Source organism: Chaetura pelagica, unplaced genomic scaffold (assembly GCF_000747805.2).
Source record: "Chaetura pelagica isolate M959 unplaced genomic scaffold, ChaPel_1.0 scaffold423, whole genome shotgun sequence".
In the NCBI taxonomy this organism is placed as follows: domain Eukaryota; kingdom Metazoa; phylum Chordata; class Aves; order Apodiformes; family Apodidae; genus Chaetura; species Chaetura pelagica.
Window position 1 is genome coordinate 964704 of NW_009952686.1, and position 22177 is coordinate 986880.

Consider the following 22177-nt stretch of genomic DNA (forward strand, 5'->3'; position numbering starts at 1 on the left):
ACAGAAAGGAGAAGGGCAGGTGCTAGATGGAGTGTCCACAACCCCTATGGCAATCCAGCACAGCTATTCCCAAATGAGTGGTGTAGTGTGGAAGAAGCATGAGACTCTATTTACCACCTCGTTGATGTCCCTATGTGGGTATCAACAGACTTAATTGTCTAGAAATTAAATAGTCTAGAATACTTCAAACAATGTAAAGAGTCTCAAGCTGCACAGAAGCTCCTGGTAGCAAGAAATTACTACCTTCCTCCCAGTCCGAGCAACTCGCTTTTCTTCAGCATCTGTTTGTCTGGATTTTTACCCAGAAGGGATCCCACAACTTGAACATTCACTTTGGCTGGTGAAATAACATGCACGCTGGTGCAGGTATCCCCAAGCAGTTTCCAGAGGCAAGACACATCAGGACGGTGCTTTGCTGCCCTGTAATCAATGACAAAGGAAACCCACTCAATACCCATTCAGACCTTTCAATCCCCTTCTCTGAAAGTTCATAGCTTTTCAGAGCGGCATAAACTCAGATGTAATTAATCAATGAGCTGCTTGGTTGATTTTTTTTTTTTAATTCAGATTTCTTCCTATTCCAGCTGTAAGTCTAAAAGGTCAAAACTAGAATACAAAACGTTGGGACTCAGTTCTGAAAATTAGCCATTATCTATCAACATGTCAGCTGGCTACACCCACTCTTGCATCTCAGAACACAGTCATGTTACATGACAAGATGTGACTCGTGCAGAAACCCAACAGACCTCCTGTAACAGCAGCTATTCCAAGTTTTAATTTAGGACAACTCTATTTCATATGAAATGCAAAACAAAAAGATTGAGGGAGGGAAGGAAGAATTTCCTCTCATCCACTATGTTTCATAGAAATGTCCTCCTCCCAGCCCTATATATTTAGCAAGACAGCTGAAGAGAACACAAGCTTGAATGACACACAATTATGATCAAATGATTGTATCTTTAAACACAAAATGCCCCAAACTCTGTAATAACTATTCTTTAAGCAACCTAAGTCCAGAATGCCTTGTTCAAACCACTTTCAATAAGCACATTCTTACTTGTCCATTTGATTTACCTTAACTGAGAATCCTCACTTAACTCTTTTAGTTCTGCCTGTCAAGCCACCATGTCAGTGAAAAACAAATAAGTGAATATGTGGTACTAACCTTGTGAAAAATTCAAGAGCTTGCTCTATGTAACCCATAGCTCTTCTGTCATGGAAGTTACCAAGGGCTGATTTTGCCAGCATGAGATAGCACTCACCAAGTCCTGAAAATAAGAAAAAGTGTACTCTATGAAAAGAGATGCTTTTAGGATATGCTTGATAAAGGAGGTGGGGTGGGAGGATAGAAGCCTGCTCAGCGTTCTGCTTGACACCAAGATTTACACCCTGCACGTGCTATGCCAAAATTGAGAGAACCCAAGTGCTCAACAGGATCACAGAATTGCCACAGTTGGAAACTGAGCCCAACCACTCACCCAGGGGAAAAATGAAACAGCACAAAGAAAACCCCACACAAAATGACAACCATGCACCCCACAAAACCAACATCACCACACAAGCCACAAAATCCCAGCACGCCCACTAGAGCATGCACTGAAGTGCCACATCTGCCTCCAATGATAGTGACTCCACCACCTGCCTGGACAGGCTGCTCCAGTGCCTGACAACTCTTGCAGTAAAGAAATTCTTCTTAATAACCAGTCTAAACCTCCCCTGGAGCAACTTCAGGCCATTTCCTCTGGTTCTGTCATTATCCTCTTGGGTGAAGAGGCCACCACCTACCTCCCTACAACCTCCTTTCAGGGAGCTGTGCGGAGCAATAAGGTCTCCCCTCAACCTTCTCTCCCCTCAGCCTCTCCTCATAGGGCTTGTTCTCTAGACCCACAACCAGCTCAGTAGTTCTCCTACCAAGGAGACCAGCTCATCACTGTCCTGCTTGCCATGGAAGGCCCAAAACTGACCCCAGGATTTAAGACGCAGCCTCAGCAGTGCCCAGCACAGGGGCACAATCACCTCCCTGGTCCTGCTGGCCACACTATTCCTGAAGCAGGCCAGGATACCATTGGCCTTCTTGGCCACCTGGGCACACTGCTGGCTCATGTTCAGCCACCTGTCAATGAAAACCCATAGGTCCCTTTCTGCTGAGCAGCTTTCCAGCCACTCTTCCCCAAGCATGTAGTGTTGCTTGGGGTTGTTGTGACCCAAGTAGAGGACCGGGCACTTAGCCTGGTTGAACCTCATACAACTGGCCTCCACCCATGGATCCAGCCTGTCCAGGTCCCTCTGCAGACCCTTCCTACCTTCAGGCAGATCAACACTCCCACCTAACTTGGTGTCATTTGCAGACTGACTGAGGAAGCCCTCAATCCTCTAACCTAGATCATCAATGAATTTACTGAACAAGACTGTCTCACAATTGAGACTTTGCTTTTAACCTATCCTGTCAAATTTCAACTGTACAGTAATTTGAATATTAAAATAAGCCAAATTAGTTCTAAAAAACATAGCAGTTAAGCTTTGGGTTTGTCCTCAAATATTAACTAAAGCCCTGATGAGACATCTGGTCTGCATTGGTAAGTCTTTGACAAATACACCAACTTTCAGAAGTCAGAAGTCATTGCCAAAACACAAAAAGGAGTCTGAAGGCGGGCAAAAGGGTAAGTCTTTGAAGAAGACCTGAAATCAATATTATTTAAGGCCATTTGCATAAGAATTAAATTAATATGGAAATAACTCCAACTGTAAAAAGGAACTGCATCCAATGCCACAATTTCCAGCATTTTGGCACCAAAAAGATAACTGGTTTATACTCTTGCTGGCACCAGCAATGACTCTTTCAGGCAGAAAGTCACTGGCTGTGCATACCAGTCAACAACTCAATTCAGAAGCTGTCTAAACTGTAGCAAAGTACACCAATGTCTGTTCCAGAGAGTTTCATGAAGGCCCACATAAGACAGCAAACCAGGCTAAACATTAAACAGAAGGGGAAGATTGTTTTGTGACTCAAAATAGGATCTGGAGCTAAAAAATCAGAGATTGGGATGAGAAGGATTATGAGAAGAGATTTATAGGATGTAAGAAGAGTAAGGACAGAGGCAACTGACAAAAGCATGAAAGCTTGATACCGTGTGCTGATGTCCTCTCTCAGCATTCTATTCCAGGTAACACTGTCACCTGCAGACACCAGCAAAGCCATAAACACCTGGCACAATTCTACACAACACCCCTGCAAATTGCTGATTAAATCAGCGTAACAACTAGTCAACCTGCCCCTCTGCAATGCTCTCCAAGTCCATCATGGAGCCTTTCCAATGTCACTGGAGGTTAGCAAACTCCAAGCAACAAACTGTACAGGAGGAGAAAGAGGGACAACCATCCTGTCGCCATTCAGATGAAACACTTCCTGGTGCAACAGTAACCAAATACTTCTTTAGCATTACAAGAATCAGCTTGCATCAACCCAAAAATCAAAAGGCCTTACATGCAAGGAAAGAACACTCTGTAGCTTAACAATTCTTAACAGTACAAAGCAGCAAACAGCCTATATTTCAGATGTGTGGATGAGGAGACAAGGCCTGAGTACTAAGTGGCAGAGAGAAGGTGAACTGAACAGTTTTTCACCACCTATCAAACTGTTACAGCCTCCCAGCACATCTTGAGAATCACAGTTCTGTCACCAGGAAGGAGTTTCAGCTCCCCTGTTTCTCTCTGCTCCTGGCTATACAATGAAGGCCTCTGCATCTCACCACCTCTAACACTTGTGAGACCTCTTACTGCTATTTTTCATCCCTTGAAAAAGCTCAGAGGGACCTGAATCACCTGGGCTACCAGAAAAAGTGAAGGATGTCAGGAGCAGCATAAGATCGGTATCTCCCACCTCTTTGAAATGGCAGCCTGACTCCATTGCCTGCACTGAAAACCCCTATATACCAACAACTTTTCCTTGCAACTGAAACATTCAGTGTGCAGATGCAGAAACAGTTAACACATTCAAATCCAGATGTAATACCTTTTAGTGCAGGCACATAGTCTGCTGTCTTCTTTAAGATCTGTTGATAGGTAGCTATAGCATTGTCATATTTGCCTAGAATCTGCTCAACTGCTGCAGCTCTGTAAATACTGTACACGAGCCCTGGGTTCAGCTCAGTTGCTCTCCTGAAGGATTTCAGAGCTGTTGAATAGCTACCTCTGCCCAAGTAAGCTTCCCCTAGAGACTCCCAGCAGTTGGAATCCTTTGGATCAGCTCGGAGAGCTGCCTGTAAACTAAAAATATCAAGATATAAATTCAGTTAAGTAAAAGTAATACAATTTAATATAAATAAATCACTTCATTGCATTATATAACAACTCTCAGGACACAAAAATGAAATTTCTCAGATGCATTTCCCATTGTTTAGTACAAGCCATCCTACAAGTCACCTAACTTATTTTCGAAACTTCCCGAGATCAAAGACTGTTTCATTGGGATTTATAGAAAATGGCTTAAACCAACCACTACTTCTCTTACTCAGCCACTGCTTTTGATGGTTGATCAGTTCTCAGGTAGTAAAGTCCACGATGAAGCCAGGCCCATTTTGCTGTACCAGTAACTGCTTTTTCAGTTACCTCATTCAGGATTGACAGAGCAGTGTCCTAACAAAGCACAAAAAAATGCCAGTTTAGCAAATACATACATGTGTAAAGAACAAAGTTCTTGTTAAAGAAGAATTCTCTTAATCCAGAAAACCATTAAGCTGTCTAATCTGTTAATTACTGTAATGAAGAAATGTTGCTGGGGTTTTTTGAAGCTGGCAGGCCAAGTGGCAGATTAGAGGAGGAAATTACCACATCTAAAGATGTGATTGCTTCTTATATACTTTGCAAATAGACAGTACCCTCCTGCAGTTTTGTAGAGTCTATTCTTTTAAACTAGAGAAGGATATAAATATTGCAGCATTACTTAGACTGTAAGTATTACTTAGACTGACTTTCCAGATACTCCAGTGGAGTAAGGTAACACTTGCTCTGTAATACAGGCCAATAACTTTTTACACAATGCTATATAAATAAATAGGTATATAATATTTTTTAAAATATCCTTATGACTTTGCACTTTTCCTGAAAGGAGCGAAGTAGAGGATGGAGAAAGGAAGTGGCACAAGTTAAATATGAAAATTAATTTTCTCTTCATGTTTCTCCTACTAAAAAAAAACCCTTCACCTAAACCATACCTGTGATGACCACAATCTTATCCTGTCTCCCTTAGCCTGCTCCCCAGATAGATTTAACTTGGAATCAGAGCACGAACGTGAAGCAGGTCCAACTATGAAAACTGCTCAGTAATGACCAAACACCTGTTTTCACATCTTATTTTCAAACGCAGAGGAAACCTGAAGTGATTCCTCAAGCAGGACTAACAGAAAAACAAAACATCAGTAATCCAAAGGTTGGGGTGTACAATACCGTGTCTCCAAGTTCCATGCTTAAGTCTACAGCTGCTTCTCCAGATTCTTCATCAGTTTCATCCAGCTCAAAAGCCTTTTTATAGCAACCACGAGCTCTACTTTTGTCTCCTGCAATGTCTCTGTAGTAGTTACCTAAATAACAAAAGACACTTCCCAAGTAGCTGTCCAATTTTGCAGCCTATAAGGAAATATGAACACAATGTAAGACAGTATTTTGAAGGATTATAGTGATGGACAGGTCCAGTGACAGCTACTTGTTTTACCTCTGCTTATTAAACTTATTTAAACTCCTTCTGAGACACATCTAAGTACTCAAACTTTATTTAACGACTTCAGAGATTACTTGAGCTTCAAATACTTGTGAAAAAACCTCCTGACACAAAGCATTTTGTACACAAAGTCCTAACAAGCTAGCTGTGGTAGAAGAAAATCAATCTTTGCTATGTCCCATCATCTTTATATTCTACTTTGTTTCAACCATTACACTCTTACTCATATTCATCACAATTAACTCCACCCTTTTCTAAATTTAAACTTTTAGATACACTTGGAAAAAATTTTTATACTTAAAAAACCCACAGCCCCTGAGGAGCAGAAAACAGCTTTAACAATTATAAAAGAATTATTATTAATAGTAATAACAACAAGAGGAACGACAATAACAATAATAGCAGCACACAAAAACTGGTTTAGAACAAAAGCATAGTCCACTTGAACTGTGTTCTCCAGCATGCTCTGCTGTTATTGAAGTGCAAACAATAAGCAATTACTTGAGTTTCCAACATTTATAATGAAGTTATATGGCAAGTTTACAATGTCTAGAGTATCTAGTAACTTTGTATTCTTCCATGTTCCCAATAAAGATGTCAGGCTAAATATTTTGGATTCACATTCTTATCCACATTGGGCCACCCTAACTCAAAGGTTAGGGAAAGTACAAGAATTCTGGGCTTTTGCAGACTAATTGGACAGACATTGAAACTGTAGCACCACTCTCATCTTTCTCCCTTTCTGACTTTTTTTCCAATGTGAATTTTGCCCTTCTCTTTTCAGAATGTCTTCAAAGATCTGCAGTGATCATCTAGAGGCCTTGATTTAAAAGAATTAGGTGAAAAAAAGAAAAACAAAAGCAGCGAGATTACAGCTCCCTGCACTGCCTTCTTGCACAGTCAAACTTGACAGGCTCTGGAGGCTTGTAAATGGTAACAAGCAAAATATTCAGGGTCTGTCATTCAGTTCAGTGCATTTTTCTAGATTTGGCTTCTGACACAGGAAAACACTAATTCTAGATGGATAGTTAGAGCAGCCTTACCTTCAAGAACTGAGTGAGCGCTTTTCCTTTGTCCTTTTTTGTCTCATCACTCATGAACCAGTACGTGAGCCCCAGGTATTTATGATACTCTGCAGTGTCAGCCTTTCTTTCAATAGCATTTAGAAAACTAGAGACAAGGAGCAGAGGTCAGATCAGAAATGTCTCAAAAACTGCAAACTACTATGTTCTGTTCTCCCCCCAGACAATTCCCCTGTTAGATGAAAGAAAAAGAGAAGTAAATCTACCTTCTTTCTGCCTGTTCATAGTTCTTTTGGGAATAATGGATGAAACCTTCTAGAGCATGGGACTCAGCCACATCAGGGTGGGACAGCAGCAGCTCTTGTGAAATCTGTAAAGCATGGAATTCATCTCTGCTTACTCTCTCTATGGAACCAAGAATTGTACTTAGCTTACAGGAATGACAACGCAGCACTAACCTTTGAAGCTTCATCCGTTAAACCTTTGTTTAAATAAGCCTGGCCCCTGAGAGCTAAAACCGCTGGATCACTGCTTGCCTCCACAATCTAGAAAACCAAGTAGAAGACACAACCAAGTTATTCTCTCCTCAGATTACAGAATCAAAGGTGTCAGAAGCAGGCAGATCGCATGAAGATAAAGACAAGAAAACATTCAGATAGAATACCCCTGAGAAGCCCTAGGCAGAATGATTTTGATGCAGAAAAGGCAGAAGATTATAGACAGCAAGGACACAGGTAAAGAAGACTAAACAGTGATGTAGTGTACATTAAACTGTGAAGCAAAAAAGAGAAGCAAATTCTGTTTAAAGCTCAACCATTTCATCTTTAATATGCTCTTGTTCATGACTAATCACAAGTGAATAAAGAAATATGGTCAGTAGCTTTCTAACAACAACTCAAATAAAGATTAACAACTGCCTTACAACTAGCAAGAAGACAGAAGCACTGAGCAAGACCAGACAAGGTCAGAAGTGACAGCTTCTAAAATCAGAATTGAGTGACAAAGGGTTTCAGCAAGGCCTCAATAAACAGAGGAGGAAGGAGAGTTTGGCTTACACCACATCTGGTAAGAGGTGTCTAAATCATACAGAATGCAAAAAGGGAGACAAGGGGAGGAGTAAACAGCCTGAGTTTCTAGTACAGATGGATGAGAGCATTTTTTTAAAAAGATATATATATACATTTTAGTCAATGAAAATACCTGCTCAAGTGCTTTAATGGCTTCTTCTGCAGAATAAACATCTGCCATTTTAATCAAAGCCTCTGCTTTCAACTGAAGGATAACGTTCTTCAGCTGAAGACTGGGACCTTCAGGTGTTCCAAGAGCCTCAAGAGCTGTTGACAAGCAAAAATTTTTATTAAGTAACAACACAAATAGCAACTACAAAGAACATCTGTGTTCCTAATACTTATAAAATCTTCTTAATTATGATTTTTCAGTCTAATAGAGTACCACTTAGTGTAATTTTTAAAATTTTTTTACTGCTCTCCCCCATGTTCAAAAAAGTGCTCTGTAAAATTTCTATCCATTCAAGTTAAGAAGTGAAATCAGTTTTAGAAAGGTCCTCTCAGACATGGAAAGACTGACTTTCTAGCTCCTGGGCTTATAAATGGAATGCTGCATGTTTCCTGTCTATGTTCTGAAGAAACAATGACCTTTCAATAAACAAGCTGTTTTACACTTAAATGTTTAAAGTAAACCAAAAGTATTACTGGCAGCAGTGATGTAACTCTGTGCCTGTGCAAAGGCAGATTTGTACCCTTCTGTGCTGTCTTGGTTCCTTCTTCCAGTACACAGTATCATCTCACCTCAGAGAATGAGGGCATCTCCCTGAGCTTCAGCACTCTCCAGAGGCAAGAACTTTCTGAATAACTCAATTAACTATTTATTTTCACATAGGATGACATTTTACCTGTCTTAATACAGCCCGTAAGACAGGCCAAGCATAAAGCAATGCTTCCCCAGAATTCTGTCCTGCTTTCCACACATTCTTTGGACTCAAGGACACTTTCTGCATCAACAATCTTTTAGCAAGGCACAATAGCTTAACTTACACCTTGCATTGAGAAACAAAATTTACTTCACTTTTTCTGAGCCTGACAGCTTTTAGCTTTATTTGGTACCACCTAGACCTCACACTGGAAAACAGACCACTTGACCTTTTTCTCCCACACCACTAGCAATTTCACAGATTTAAAAATCAACTCCTCTCCAAGCTGGAAAAGTTCTTTCCAGGCTATTTACTTGTCTCACATGCTGTATTTTCCACACCTTTGATCATCCTTATTAATAGTCCTTTTCCTTCTACTACTTTTTCTTTTTGAGAAGCAGTGGATGGGTACCAAAACTGCACATGGACTTCAGCATGCAGCTGAGGCTCTTAAAACAACTGTATGTTGGTGCTCTAAGGTTTCACTAACCTTTCCCTGGAATTCCTAAAATTTGGAGGGGAAAGAAAGAGTCCTGTTTTTTCATACAACATGAGGACCTTTCTGCTCTCTACTTCCACAGACTGTAAGATAGCTTTCTGGGAATACTTCTTCCCACAACTGCATCATTTTGCATTTAAGAATATAAATTCTATCAACTATTTTAACACCTAGTTACCCATTCTGGTAATATTTTAGAGTTTAGCAGTCTGCTTTGAATTGCAGTAAATTTATAACCTTGTTAGTCGACTTTCATAAAGAGTTTGAAAAGAGGATGAATACCAGAGGTATTGATGCAAATGTCAGGGATTTTCCAGCCTGAAAAAAGTATGCTATTACTATACTGTCCTTTAGCATTTAACTTACATCTTCCTTGGTCAATATGTCATAGTTCCTTTATGTTAATTTTTCTTGTCTTGTTTTATAGCAACTTCTACTAATGCTATAATCACAGACAAGCTGTTTGATAAATCCCCTGAAGAGAAGGTTTGTTGTGTAGAAGTCACTCTGAGCTCTTCCACCCTGAACAAAGATGGCAAGAGAATCACCTCATTATTAATCTTCCTGCTATAAATTCCTTTGTACCCACTTTGCTGTTTCTGTATTTCCTTCACACAAACTTATAGCCTTTTTGAATCTCCTTCACTGGAAAGTACCTCCCCTTGCTTTTCATAATTTCCCATGACTGTATAGCCAGGTTTTTTACCTGTTTACCAATCACAGAATCATGGAATGGCTGAGTTTGGAAGGCACCTTGGAAGATCATCAGGTTCCAACCTCCCTACCATGAGCTGGGGCACCTCCCACCAGACTAGGCAGCACAAGCCCCATCCAACCTGCCCTTCAACACCTCCAGGGAGGGGGATTCCACAACCTCCCTGGGCAACCTATTCCAGTGCCTTCTTACCACATGGTGAAGAATTTCTTCCTGATGTCTGACATAAATCTCCCCTCTTTCAGTTTAAAACCATCACCCCATGTCCTATCACTGCCCCCTCTGGTGAAAAGCCCCTCCCCAGCTTTCCTGAAGCCCTTTCAGGCACTGGAAGGTGCTCTAAGGTCTCCCTGGAGCCTTCTCTTCTACAGGCTGAACACGTCAACTCTCCCAGCCTGTATCCAGAGCAGAGCTGTTCCAGCCCTTGGATGATCTTCATAGTCCTACCTCTTGTGAGTCTTCCCTGAGAAGTTCCTAATTTCATTGGTCCTTATCAGAAAAAAAGGCCATTTTGGCTGCCTCTTCATTTTCAACCATCACATAATGGCTCTACTCAGATTAGATATGCATCACTAGACCATCATAAGCATCCCCAGCTACCACAGATGAAGACTTACATACACAGTAAGGTTTCTTAAGATGGAGCATTCAGTATTTCTGCCTTTTACATTAGCTTGATTAAAATCTTATATTTTAAGTGTAAATATGAAATCCGCCAGGCTAAGAATTTTTGACAGTGACACACATCCTTGTGGTTCACGCAATTATCTAATGTTTGGCAGAGTCAGTCAACTACCAGCTGAAAAAGCACATCAAAACATGCAAATATTCTAAATATTACCCATTGGAGAGCCTTCTGGTTCTGATTAGCCAAATATTTTCTCTTTTCCTAAGCAGCACAAGGTGCTTTTAAGCTGTCACTAACCAAGAGAAATGGGACAGCAGCACAAGCTGTGAGACTGCAAAAATCAAAGTACTGCAACAGCTGCTATCTCAGCCCTCCCACACACAGGTCACACTGGCTGGACTGCATAAAGATCCATACCCCTGCAGTTGGTCTTTCAATTAGTGGGTAGTTACCTTGATTGCAAGACAGGACAGCATCCTTTTGTTTGTGAATCTTCATCTGTGCCTCTGCCAAATAATGCCATGCTGCTGGACACTGGCTGGGCTTCTGCAAACCTAATAAAATAAAGAGTTCTTAACAAACCACTAATTAAGTTGGTTAGGGCTGCAAAGCCACTATGGCTGGAGCAGATGCTGTATTCCCATCAAATCATCATAATCAAAAACATATTCTCAATCAGATAATAAGACTTGCAGATAATTTTATTTAAGTCTTAATTTAAACTGTTGTAGATATACAAGCCTCCATGCAATAAGGCAAAGTCTAAGAAGGACAGAAGCTTCTGTTAAGCTTACTTTTGCTTATAGCGTAACATACACAGAGAAGAAAAAGGGGGGGAAGTGAGGAAATATAAAACACTGGCTAAAGGTACATTTTCATTTCCAAAGTAGTCCTTCACTTTGATCAGACATTAACATCAGCAGCCTGCAGACCCCTCGATTAAGTTTTCCTTAGAAACCAGAAAAGGCAGACAGAACTTCCAGCAGCAAAAAGATGATGGCAAGAGTGTTCCACTGAAACTTGCTGATAAACTTACCTTAATTAAAGTTTCAGTGGTAAAACTCAATTTGAGTCTTAAGATACATACATACATATATATATATATAACTGCTAAATAATCATAGAATCAGGGAATGGTTTGGGTTGGAAGAGACCTTAAAGACCATTTAGTTCCAACCCCCTGCATGGCAGGGACACCTCCCACCAGCCCAGGCTGCTCCAAGCCCCATCCAACCTGCGCTTCAACACTGCCAGGAATGGGGCAGCCACAGCTTCCCTGGGCAAAACTGGGCCAGTGCATTGAAGCATCAACCCTTAAGATGCAAACAACTGGCTTACTGGAACAAAAATTATTCCCAAGCTTTTTATATTTTGCTGATACCAAAAACCTTTTCATTCTCCCCTTTGTAAGCAGAGTACTACAGATAAAAGTAAAAATTAAAAAGCCTAAAATTTTTTGAGAGATGTTTGTTTTCCAAAAATATTTGGTGGTCTTTTAAGGCAAAGGAATTTGCCTTTCATGGAAGACTTTTTCCTCTCAAGCACCTGAATTATTTTATTTGAGTTTAGGCAAGTCATGTTATTTCACTGTGGGTAAGTTACTCTAGAATATTGCAGGATATTCAGAAATCCAATTTCAGAAAAAAATCTTATTTTAAACCTGGGTGAAAGGATGCATGATACCACAGAATAGCCTGACTGACTCATGGTAGCTTACATCCCAAATGCTTATTTACCCAGCTTTCTCAGTAAGCTTCCTTGATTTTTCTATGGCCAGCACAATGAAAGTGAAGAGTCCTATTTTCCCACTAGCACTGGTATAAACAAGAGCTTTGCCAACCCAATACAAGCAAGATAATTACAGAGTAGTAAGCCAGCTCTCCAAATCTGGCTACTATAATCAAAAATAACTCTGTGATATTTCCCTTTAGACACACAAGTGTTTACCCAATGTAAGTGTTAAACAGGCCTTAGAATGATGTAACTTTAAAGGGAAGACATCTTTGCCCAGGTGTAAAAACGCAGAGTGGAGCACCCCAATTATATTTTCCTTCCTTATAAATTCCCTTCATTAGTTGCTACTGATCTATTTACTGCTTCATCAAGGCAGTGTTCCCCAGTAACACATTAAAGAAAAAAGGTTTGAAGTTGATCACACTAAAACACTATGGGTCTGACTATAACTGCAATTACAGACTTTAGAGATGTTATACTGAAAGCTGTACTTAAAAAAAAAAAAATCCCCAATCAGTGGAAGTGTTGAGTATTCTTTTAAAATCTATCTGTTCTTAGAACTGGCAATGTCCTATGCAAGTACAAGATTCCCAAAGCATCCAGCATAAACAGGCTGGTGTTGAAGTCATGGAGTACTTACACCTCACACTACACATTTACCTTCCGTAAGACTCTTAATTGCCTCCTTGTATTTCTTTTCTTGAAGGCATTTGATACCAAAACCAATGATGCCTGGACCACTACTTGCATCCATCTCCAAAAGCTTAGAAAAACAGTGCAGGGCCTCTTCTGACAAAGTACCTAGTTCCAGGAAAATAAATATTTGATAAGAGTTTTAGATTCAAAAACCACAGTAGCACAACTTACCTACATAAATATGACCCTTGTATTTTGAGCTCAAAGCAAGAAATTTATAAACTAAACTTTCTTCCAAAGGTACTACATACTTACCACCTTCCAGCCCCAAAACCAAACCCAAAAAACAAGCAGCAATTTAAATACCCAGTACCACAAAAAACCTCAGTCAGTTTGAAACCTGAGCTCTTAAAACACTCAGGTGACATTACTACAGGTAGATATCCTTTATTAATAAAAACTAATTGCTCCATATGCTTTCCATGTAAGCTCAGCTGAATGCCCACATGTCAAAATCCGCCACAAATAAATCCCAATTATGTCCCTGCAGAGTAGGCCTTGTGTGCCTACAAACTTGCTGTGATGAGCCTTCTGGAAGTTTTACTGTCAAATCAAATAATTTAATGTCTTGGCTGAGTTTTAATTGATGCCACTAACTGTTTAACTGTGACTGTAGACTTGGCAGTCCTTGCTAGAAGTAACTGTTGTGACTTGCAGAAACAATCTTTGAACTACTGTTTTCTTTCAAAAAAACCATGGACATAAAGTTTGCCTTTGATTTGCATGGTAAATGTGACTAATAATGCATGTGAGCTACAAGCCCACAAGTTGGAGGCACAAAGGACTATGAGATGGTTGGAATGACTCAGATATAAACAAGCAGCCTTACTAAAACCTAAGCTCCATCCTCCCCACCCCAAGATGGCTGTGGGATGGTGAGATGTTGTCCAAGCACTGGTACATAAGAATTGTGCCAACCAGATGCTTCTTATCCTTTAGAAATTTGTTTCTGCATGCTTCTCTGAACTGTAAATCATTCTCATGTGGAAATGAGAGACTGGGCCTGATTTGCCTTTACCATTTCCAATCAAACTGAAAAATTCTCTCTGGTGTTATGTTGCTACACTGCTATATGAAGTCCACTTTCAAAACTGGAAAAAGCATTCTTCTACCTAAGCAGAAAGTTATTTCTCTTCGTATAAACCAGAGGGCTTTTTTCTTAATTTTATTTCCTTGTTTTAAAAAGAAATAAAACAAACTACTGCTGTCTTAAACAGTAAAAGGAAAGACATGTACTAGCTATTTTTGAAAATGCTGAGAAAATGTCCAACATTACTGCAACACTGTTGAGTAAACTATGGAAAACAGCAACTGTACTTTCAGACCTCTCTACTACTGAACAAACCATGTTTTCTTATTTTTACTCAGATATTCTCCTTTTCTACTTAAAACAAATACCTGAACAGGTCTGTTTCTTCCCTATTCACTAGGCATTCTTGTTTTAAAAGTTTCAAAGATGTTTGCTTGTTTTCTTCACCAAGAAACACTTTGTGCTGAGAGTAACTTAAGTGCAGCCCATCTTCAGCCTTAGACCCCTGCTTAACATCCTCCATTACCTCTCCTAAGCTTAAGAAGCCAACCTTCATTACCTGAAGAAACTGCCCTCAAGTTCTGTAAGACATTCTTTCTTTTTGACTTTGTATATAGTCTGGGTTCGACCTACATGGAAGATATTTTTTGCTCATTTACAGCCACCACCCAGTTACAAAGCTAGGAAACAGCAAATCATGGGAACACACACTTTTCACTTCCAGCCAGAACTGTAACATAAAACTACAAAGTGCACTTGCATTGGGTCATGAGGGGTAAAAACCTGTAGAAATTGCCACAAAACTAACTACAAAAGGAATAACTTAATCCCCCCCAAATATCTACATCCATTTTACTCACCTGACTGAACAAAGTGCAAGCAAAGTACTTCTAAAGGGTAAGTGTCAGTAGGATACAAAGTCATCATGTCATTACAGGCCTTCTCCAACCTCACTGTTTCATGAGAAAACTTGAAAGGAAAAAAATGGAATTTAGTTGTGTGCATTATCAGATGGGAAATATTACATTCACTTATTGATAAAGATAGATTAATGTAAGCTTACTTTTGACAAGCACTGAATAAAATCCTTGTAAAGATTTTGGTGGTCTCCACTGGGAACAGTGTCAGCAGAGTTCACTGCGTGCTCAAATGCAGTCAAAAGCTGAAATAAGAAATAATTAGGAGTGCAACAAATAATGACTTCAGGGAAAAGTTATCTTCATAAAACAAAGTATTTCAGTTGGAAGGGACCTGCAATAGTCACCCAGTCCACCTGCTTGACCATGTCAGGGCTGACCAAAAGTCACTGCATGTTATTAAGGACACTGAGCAAAACCAGCAACAGGCTGGGGGCATCAACCACCCCTCCAGGGAGCCTGTCCCAGGGTTTGACTACCCTGTCCATAAAAAGAAGCCTCCAGGGACAAAATCAAGAGTCCTCAGCCCTTCCTCAGAGGACATGCCTTCCAGCCCTTCCACAGCCAAGTGGATGGGTACAGGTTATTATCTGGATCCTACTCATTATGTGTGCAGCAGTACCGCCAACAGGGGAAGTCACAAAGCAGGTTCCTCATCATGAAGTAGTACTGAAGTAGGACCCAAAGCATGTGAATTGTGACAAGATGAAGCAGCAATAAACTGTTTCACAACATTAAGATGGATACAAGGAAGGCAAAATTTATACAAACATAGATTCTTCCTCGTATCTAATCCCAATTCAAGGGACTTGGTACCACAAAACCTAGGTAACTACCCTCTAGAGTTAGCTGTCAGCCCTTCCCCCTGCTCTTGCCTAGGAATCTGGTCTTCTATTTCTTGACTCTTCACGTACTAGAGAACACAGGCACCACAGAGTGCAGGCTACACCAAACACGCTAAACAAAAAGCTGCCCACAGCTTGTCACAAGTGAAATACAGGGTAGGAGGTTGTCCTCAATGTCCCACCCATCCAGGTCTGGTACTTCACTCAAAATTGCAGCCAAGTGAACTGCAGATTGACATGTGAAACCCATTCCTGACATTTATGAAACGTTTTTCTTTTTCAAGCTTCCTGTCCCCCAAAAGGAAAGCAATGCTGCCTACAGCACCTCATTTCTATAGCAGTTCATAATGCAATGGCCTTCTCAAAAGTTAGAGACTGTCTGAAATTATTTAAATTCATGTTTTCTACCTTACTGTAGTACTGCTTGCTATCAACCAAATGATGAGAAGGGTGGTGAGAACTTTCCACCCTTCTTGTTGAATCAGGTCCATCTTTCAAGAACAGATAAATCAGATAAAACAAAATTCCCTCTGGCCATAGAAAACACAGATTCAGTGTAATTCATGATCACTCCATTTGCTACAGTTATTTTCAACATTCTCTTAAGATGCAAGTGCTTAAAATCTATAGGAGAAAGAAAAGTCTGAGTCCAAACACAGCTATCTAGGATAAGCACTATGGACCAAAACAAAGGAAAACCAGCACAAAACCAACTCTTTCACCCTGGAGGAAAAAGATGGAGAGTTTCTTGTTTGGAAGAACATCCATATTCTAGACTCTGCCAAAACTTGTGAGTGATGCTTCTTGTAACATGCAGTGGTAGAACAATGCACTACAGTGCTACAGTGCAAACTTGGACTCCAGCAGAAATTAGGAGGCAGCTAATGAAGGAGCTCCTGGATGACCTATTGGATTTAGGCGTCTTATTCCACCTAAGGCCCCTCTCAGGCTGCCCTCACTGTTTGTGTCAGAAGGTAAAATCACCCACCCGTTCCTGAGAAGCTCTGTGCCACTGAACATTAATGAGACAAATAGTGACAAGATTTGTGTGGCTTTCAAGACTTCATTTGAGGGACAGCTGCACCATGCACACATATTTATCTAGAGGATTAGGAGTAAGAAACATTACCGACTGCACAGTCTTATTATCCCGGTTCTGTGTACTGTCTTTCAGTAACTGGATCATCTTCTTCCACAGCTGATGAAGCTCTGCCTTTTCTGCACCTTCCCCCTCTTTCATCTGAATTAGTTTCTGCCATGTTTCAGCCACCTGTCAACAGCAAGAAACAAACCATGTTGCCACTCCTTAAAGAAACTGCACGTCTTATAAAAGCTCTCCCAACTTTAGGGCACTAGGGTTGACAATGGAGCAACATTCCAGATACACCTGCTTTCAGATTAAAGCAATAACAAGCCTCAAAGCATTTTGTGAGACATGCTGACCTTCCACAGTACAGCACATGAGGAATTCCAACTCTGGATCCTGGCAAAAATCAACAGTAAAAATAGACCTGAACAGTCCTCAGCCAAACTCTGAAAAAAGCCTGGTTGGATCTACAGCCCAGTAAGCAGAAAGAAGAGAACAGCAGCAGTTCTTGTTGAAATGACAGTGTGGGAAAATCAGCAGAACTGGAAAACAAGACCCTGAAGCCTAACTTCATTTTCCTGTTATACATACAGCAAGTCTGCCCTCATATGCTAGGCTGAATTTAATTTCATAAACTGGTACAGAGAGAAGGCGTTGGAGCTAATTAATAGTCTCGAGCCTGGTGATAAGCATTATGCAAAATACTTCATTTCCCATAGCTGCAAGGGGTAGAAGATGACATGAAGCAAGACCACACCCCACCTTGTAAGAGTAAAGGAAGAGTGAAGAGTACAACTGCAAAAATATGTATCCTGTAACACTACTAGAAAGACTATGGGCAAGGTCAGTGTTGAACCATTCAGGCATTTAAGAGCTCCACCTCGTGGCAAACTGACAAGAGCCGTGACTATGTGGGACAGATTTAAGGAGTGCTAGGAGTGGTAAAGCTGGGGTTGCAGAACCTAAGCCACAGGCAATGGAGCTGTGTTCAAAATCCACCTTACCCTCTGGCATGAAGTTACCAGGCAGTCTAGGAAGAGATAACCACACCAGTGGAGGGCTCCTCAGATACCTAGAACTGGCCAAACCAAGCAAAAGACACCTAACTCACACATACTGCATGTAAACATGCATGTGGGATCATGCCAGGCTTCTGGAAATCAAACAGAGCAGTGATGTTCTACCCTTTCAGCCTCTATACTAACATGCTTCATCAGGTTTTGTCAGTTTCATGGATTGCATCCAGGTCTCACACAGTGGAAAAGAAAGAAATATGGTTAAAATCAGTTCTTCCTGGTTGTGGTGCATAAGGATGCCTTAAGAGGTCTGTGGCCCAAAAAATTGGGGATTCCTTGATAAAAACTAGATAGCTCTGGACAAATGGAAATTTCTTGTTAGAAGAAAGTACTCAACTCACCTCTAAGTATTTCTTTTCTTGATGATACAGTTCCACAAGCTTGTTACATACATCATACCACTTCTGCTTGTCAGCACTAGAAAGGAGTAAGCAAGAAAACACACCAACAAGCTCAGTTTTCCATAAAATAGTATGTTTTTCAAATTCTGACAAATAATATTTTAGTAGCTTCAGTTGCCAAGCAAATATTTAGAATAAATACTGCAGATCACGATCAAAGTTTTACTCATTGCTGCTGTAACTGAGTAAAAAAAATATTTTAAAAAATAATTTAAGGGATCATATTTTTCTTTTTGAACAATTTTCAAATTAAGGAAAAGAATCTGAACACTCCAGTCAGCTACAGTGACAGCTAAGAGCTTGATTTGAATCAGATGACATACACCCCATGATCTTAAAGCAGAGAAAAATAAGCCTACTTATTAATGCAGATAATGAACTACCAGAGATAAACGCTCTAAGGGAGTGAATTTAGACAGAGGACACAGAGTAACAGAGAATTCTGTAAAGTGCTAATCTCAAGTACAATTATTCCAAGACTTCTTGCCCTATCCAAAGGGACAAGATCAAGAAAACTTATCCAGGAGCAGAAACCCTTAGTAACAAGATGTGACAAAGCTTTAACAAAAGAAAAATCCTGACCTGTGTATCAGACCAGTGGCAACCACTGAACCAGAAATCTTAGATTGAATTATGGTATTCAATATCCTTTACCTTGCATAAAGTTCCAACAGCTTCTGGTAAACATCAGCTAAGTCTCCTTTGTCATCTGTTTGCTTGGATTTCTCATAAAAATTTGCTAATCCCTTAAAAAAAAGATACATATTTAAAAAAAAGTAGGTTTTATGTCAAGAATTACATGTTATTAGTATTCAGTAAGTTCTGCCTAGAAATATTAACCCAATGCCTTCAATAGGGTCAAGTGCTGATGTAATAATCTCTAAGCAGAATCTACATTGATACCTAGGTACCTGTATTTATGTATTTTAAACCAAAAGCTTCTCTCACTTCTTTAAATAATACCTACAACTATTGGAAACACATGTATACATGTATCACATAATCTGGTCTGCACTAGACAATATATGAAGCACACGAAGTCATATGATAAAAGTTCTACACCCAGGAACCATAGGAATACCAGAATCTGACTGCAAAACAACTGAGGAAATTTCAATATGCCTTGAAATTAGGTGCCAAAAGTTGTACTTTTAAGAGGTGTTTATATTGAAAGTACTAAGAACCTTGCCACCTCAGAAAAACACTGTACCTGAGACACACACCTAATATGCAGCCTCATGCTTCACAAGTCTCCAAACAACACAACTGTATGTTTTAAAAATATACTGCTACAGGCTGCCATGCACAGGCCACCCAGCACACAGCTATTTAAAATGCATGCTGTTCTTTTTAAGTAACAACAATTAAATTCATAACAAACCACTTGATGCTGGAAGCTGCAAAAATTAATTGGAAGCAGCACTGTCAAATGTTTTCCTGAGCTATAAGCATGGAAATTCCTAAGCACAGAAGAATTTACTGTATCTGTTTCAATTCATGTTCTCCTTTGCACGTGTCATTGCTGCCTGCTTCACACAGGAAAAATAAATTAAATATACTGAAGCTAAAGTTCACCCAGCTAAACATATCCAGCCACCAATGTCTTTACTTTGGACACACAAAGACAAACCTCAGCTACTCTGAAGCTTCAGCAGAACAAAGAGCCTCAAGAAAACAGAATGCAAGTCTCAGCTCTGCTTTGTTCACATATTTGGCACCACAGAGTCATTTTCAGGGAAAGAAGTGGATCTGGGCACTCACATACCTGCCATGCCAGCAACTGGTTGGGTTCAATCTCAGCAGCCTTCCTGTAAGCTGCTCTAGCCTGGTCAGGCTGCTCTAACTCTGCAGCTGCCAGGCCTATGAACACCCAAGCATTGTAGTTATTTTTTTCTTGCTTCAAGACCACCTAGAAATACACAATTTAAGTGACACTGGTGAATGAAATGCATCTTATAGATCCAAGTACTCAGTTTCACCACTACACTTGGGGAAATTATTCTATGTGGCAATATAAGAAGTCAAGTAATTTTAGGAAAAGGCCAAGATTAATAACTGCAGCTTCTTATGACAGAGAATGTCTCATGTCTGAACTGTTTCTGCCCGTAATCGTATCTGTAGCTCAAGAACTAGAGCACTCCTGTCCAAGTCTGGATTAGAAACAGATTTTTATTTTTATCATTCTAGACTTAATATTCTTATTGCCAAACAGAAGGAAGTCCAAAAGGGGAGGAGAATAAAGGTTCACCTGTGGGGAGCTAACACAAAGTTAAATATGAAAATCAATCTCAACTGTTACATGCATAAGGTACCGCATGCTCTGCATTACTATATAGCTGTAGGGGTAAAAACATGCACAAAATACTGCTTTTCAAGTAAAAAAATGTATTACCTTGCAATGTTTTAAGGCTTCCTTATATTCTTTATTTCGTATTGCTTCTCTAGCACTCTTTAATGCTGCCTTCACCTCCTTACTTGACATTGTGGCTACTAAGTAAAAAGGACATCATTCAGCTCTTATAAAAAAAATATGCTGAACCAAAACCATTTTTTATAGCCTTTATTATTGTCTATAATTGCATAGAGAGCACTTTAAAGACAGAAACACAGTGCAATATGCTAGCACTGAAGATTGCTAAAACAAATAATGCAGTTGAAATTCTTTACTTTCACTTAGCCCCAACACAAGATTAAGTCAATATTCCAAACAGTTAAAGGGTACAGAGTAGCTATCCCAGAATGAAATTATGGATAAGGTTTAAGATAAATTTTAAAAGGAGACAAGGTGTAATGTCACAGTGACCTTAGTTAAGACATCTAGAAAGACACTCAGCACATTATTCCTTTTAAAAGAGGAATTACTAAGCAATGAGCAGCATTTAAGAGGTGCATGGCCCTGCACATGTGCTCAAGAGGTTCCTAAGGATCAGTATTTTTCCTGAGTCCCACCTACAGCAGCACCATATCCAGCCTGTCACTGATGTTCAGGGATGGTCTGCAGTACTCCTCTCCCTTCACACACACAGCAGGCCATGCTCCAACTACAGCTGTGTAGTGAAAAAGAATAAGCATTTAAGGACACACCAGACCACAGACTGGTTTGGGTTGGAAAGGACCTTAAAGACCATCCAGTCCCACCCCCTGCATGGCAGGGACACCTCCCACCATTCCAGGCTGCTCCAAACCCCATCCAACCTGCCCTTCAACACTGCCAGGGATGGGGCAGCCACAGCTTCCCTGGGCAACCTGGGCCAGGCTCTCCCCACCCTCACAGCACAGAATTTCTCCCTCACACCTCAACAATCACCCCCATTTCAGCCTGAAACTGTTCCCCCTGGTCCTACTGAGATATTCACGCTTTTTACCTCTGACATAATCAAGCACTGTTTTCACACATGGGGTAAATGATTTGCCTCAAATGAACTCTGGAAACAACACAGTCAAAGCTGCCCAAACGGGAGGAGGCCCAGAGGCCCAGAGGAGGCAGCTCTCCTGGTGCAGGCACTGAGGAGGTGACAAACTGCAGCACAAAACGCCCTTTATCAGCTGAAAAACAAGAGATAAAGGCATGAAGGGCCTTCAGAGAAATCAGTAATTAAACGACATGGGAGGAGAGTGGATGTCATACTTGACTTGGGAGCCTAGAAGAAAATATATACATATATATATACAGAAACCTGCCAAACTTACGTTGCTCAGCAGCTTCTGGAGATGAACTGTCTTCCTAAGAGGAAACGAACTCCTCGATCACCACAAACACACCGGTGCTGCCGACCCTGAGCTCCATTTTCACCTGCAGAGGGGTAAAAGAAAACCCAACCCAAACGCCCCGTTAACCGGACACATCGCCGGGCCCCGCAGCCGCGCCCTGAGGCGAGAGG

At 40.5% G+C, this 22177-nt stretch overlaps 1 protein-coding gene across 1 annotated transcript in view; it reads right to left on the reverse strand.

Annotated features, from left to right (window-relative positions):
- The window catches only part of TTC37 (tetratricopeptide repeat domain 37), a 49151-nt gene extending 28373 nt beyond the window's left edge, over window positions 1–20778 (reverse strand). Inside the window, exons 1-18 of the mRNA XM_009993782.1 lie at window positions 20689–20778; window positions 20062–20205; window positions 18951–19042; window positions 18237–18312; window positions 16862–17002; window positions 15034–15132; window positions 14831–14939; window positions 12905–13045; window positions 10963–11064; window positions 7939–8072; window positions 7197–7283; window positions 7005–7108; window positions 6760–6886; window positions 5446–5625; window positions 4511–4635; window positions 4013–4266; window positions 1166–1268; window positions 244–420 (exon numbers count right to left, since the gene is read on the reverse strand). Coding sequence (XP_009992084.1) covers window positions 244–420; window positions 1166–1268; window positions 4013–4266; window positions 4511–4635; window positions 5446–5625; window positions 6760–6886; window positions 7005–7108; window positions 7197–7283; window positions 7939–8072; window positions 10963–11064; window positions 12905–13045; window positions 14831–14939; window positions 15034–15132; window positions 16862–17002; window positions 18237–18312; window positions 18951–19042; window positions 20062–20205; window positions 20689–20778 — 2285 coding nt within the window. The remainder of the gene's footprint in view (window positions 1–243; window positions 421–1165; window positions 1269–4012; window positions 4267–4510; window positions 4636–5445; window positions 5626–6759; window positions 6887–7004; window positions 7109–7196; window positions 7284–7938; window positions 8073–10962; window positions 11065–12904; window positions 13046–14830; window positions 14940–15033; window positions 15133–16861; window positions 17003–18236; window positions 18313–18950; window positions 19043–20061; window positions 20206–20688) is intronic.
- Window positions 20779–22177: the final 1399 nt, after the last annotated feature.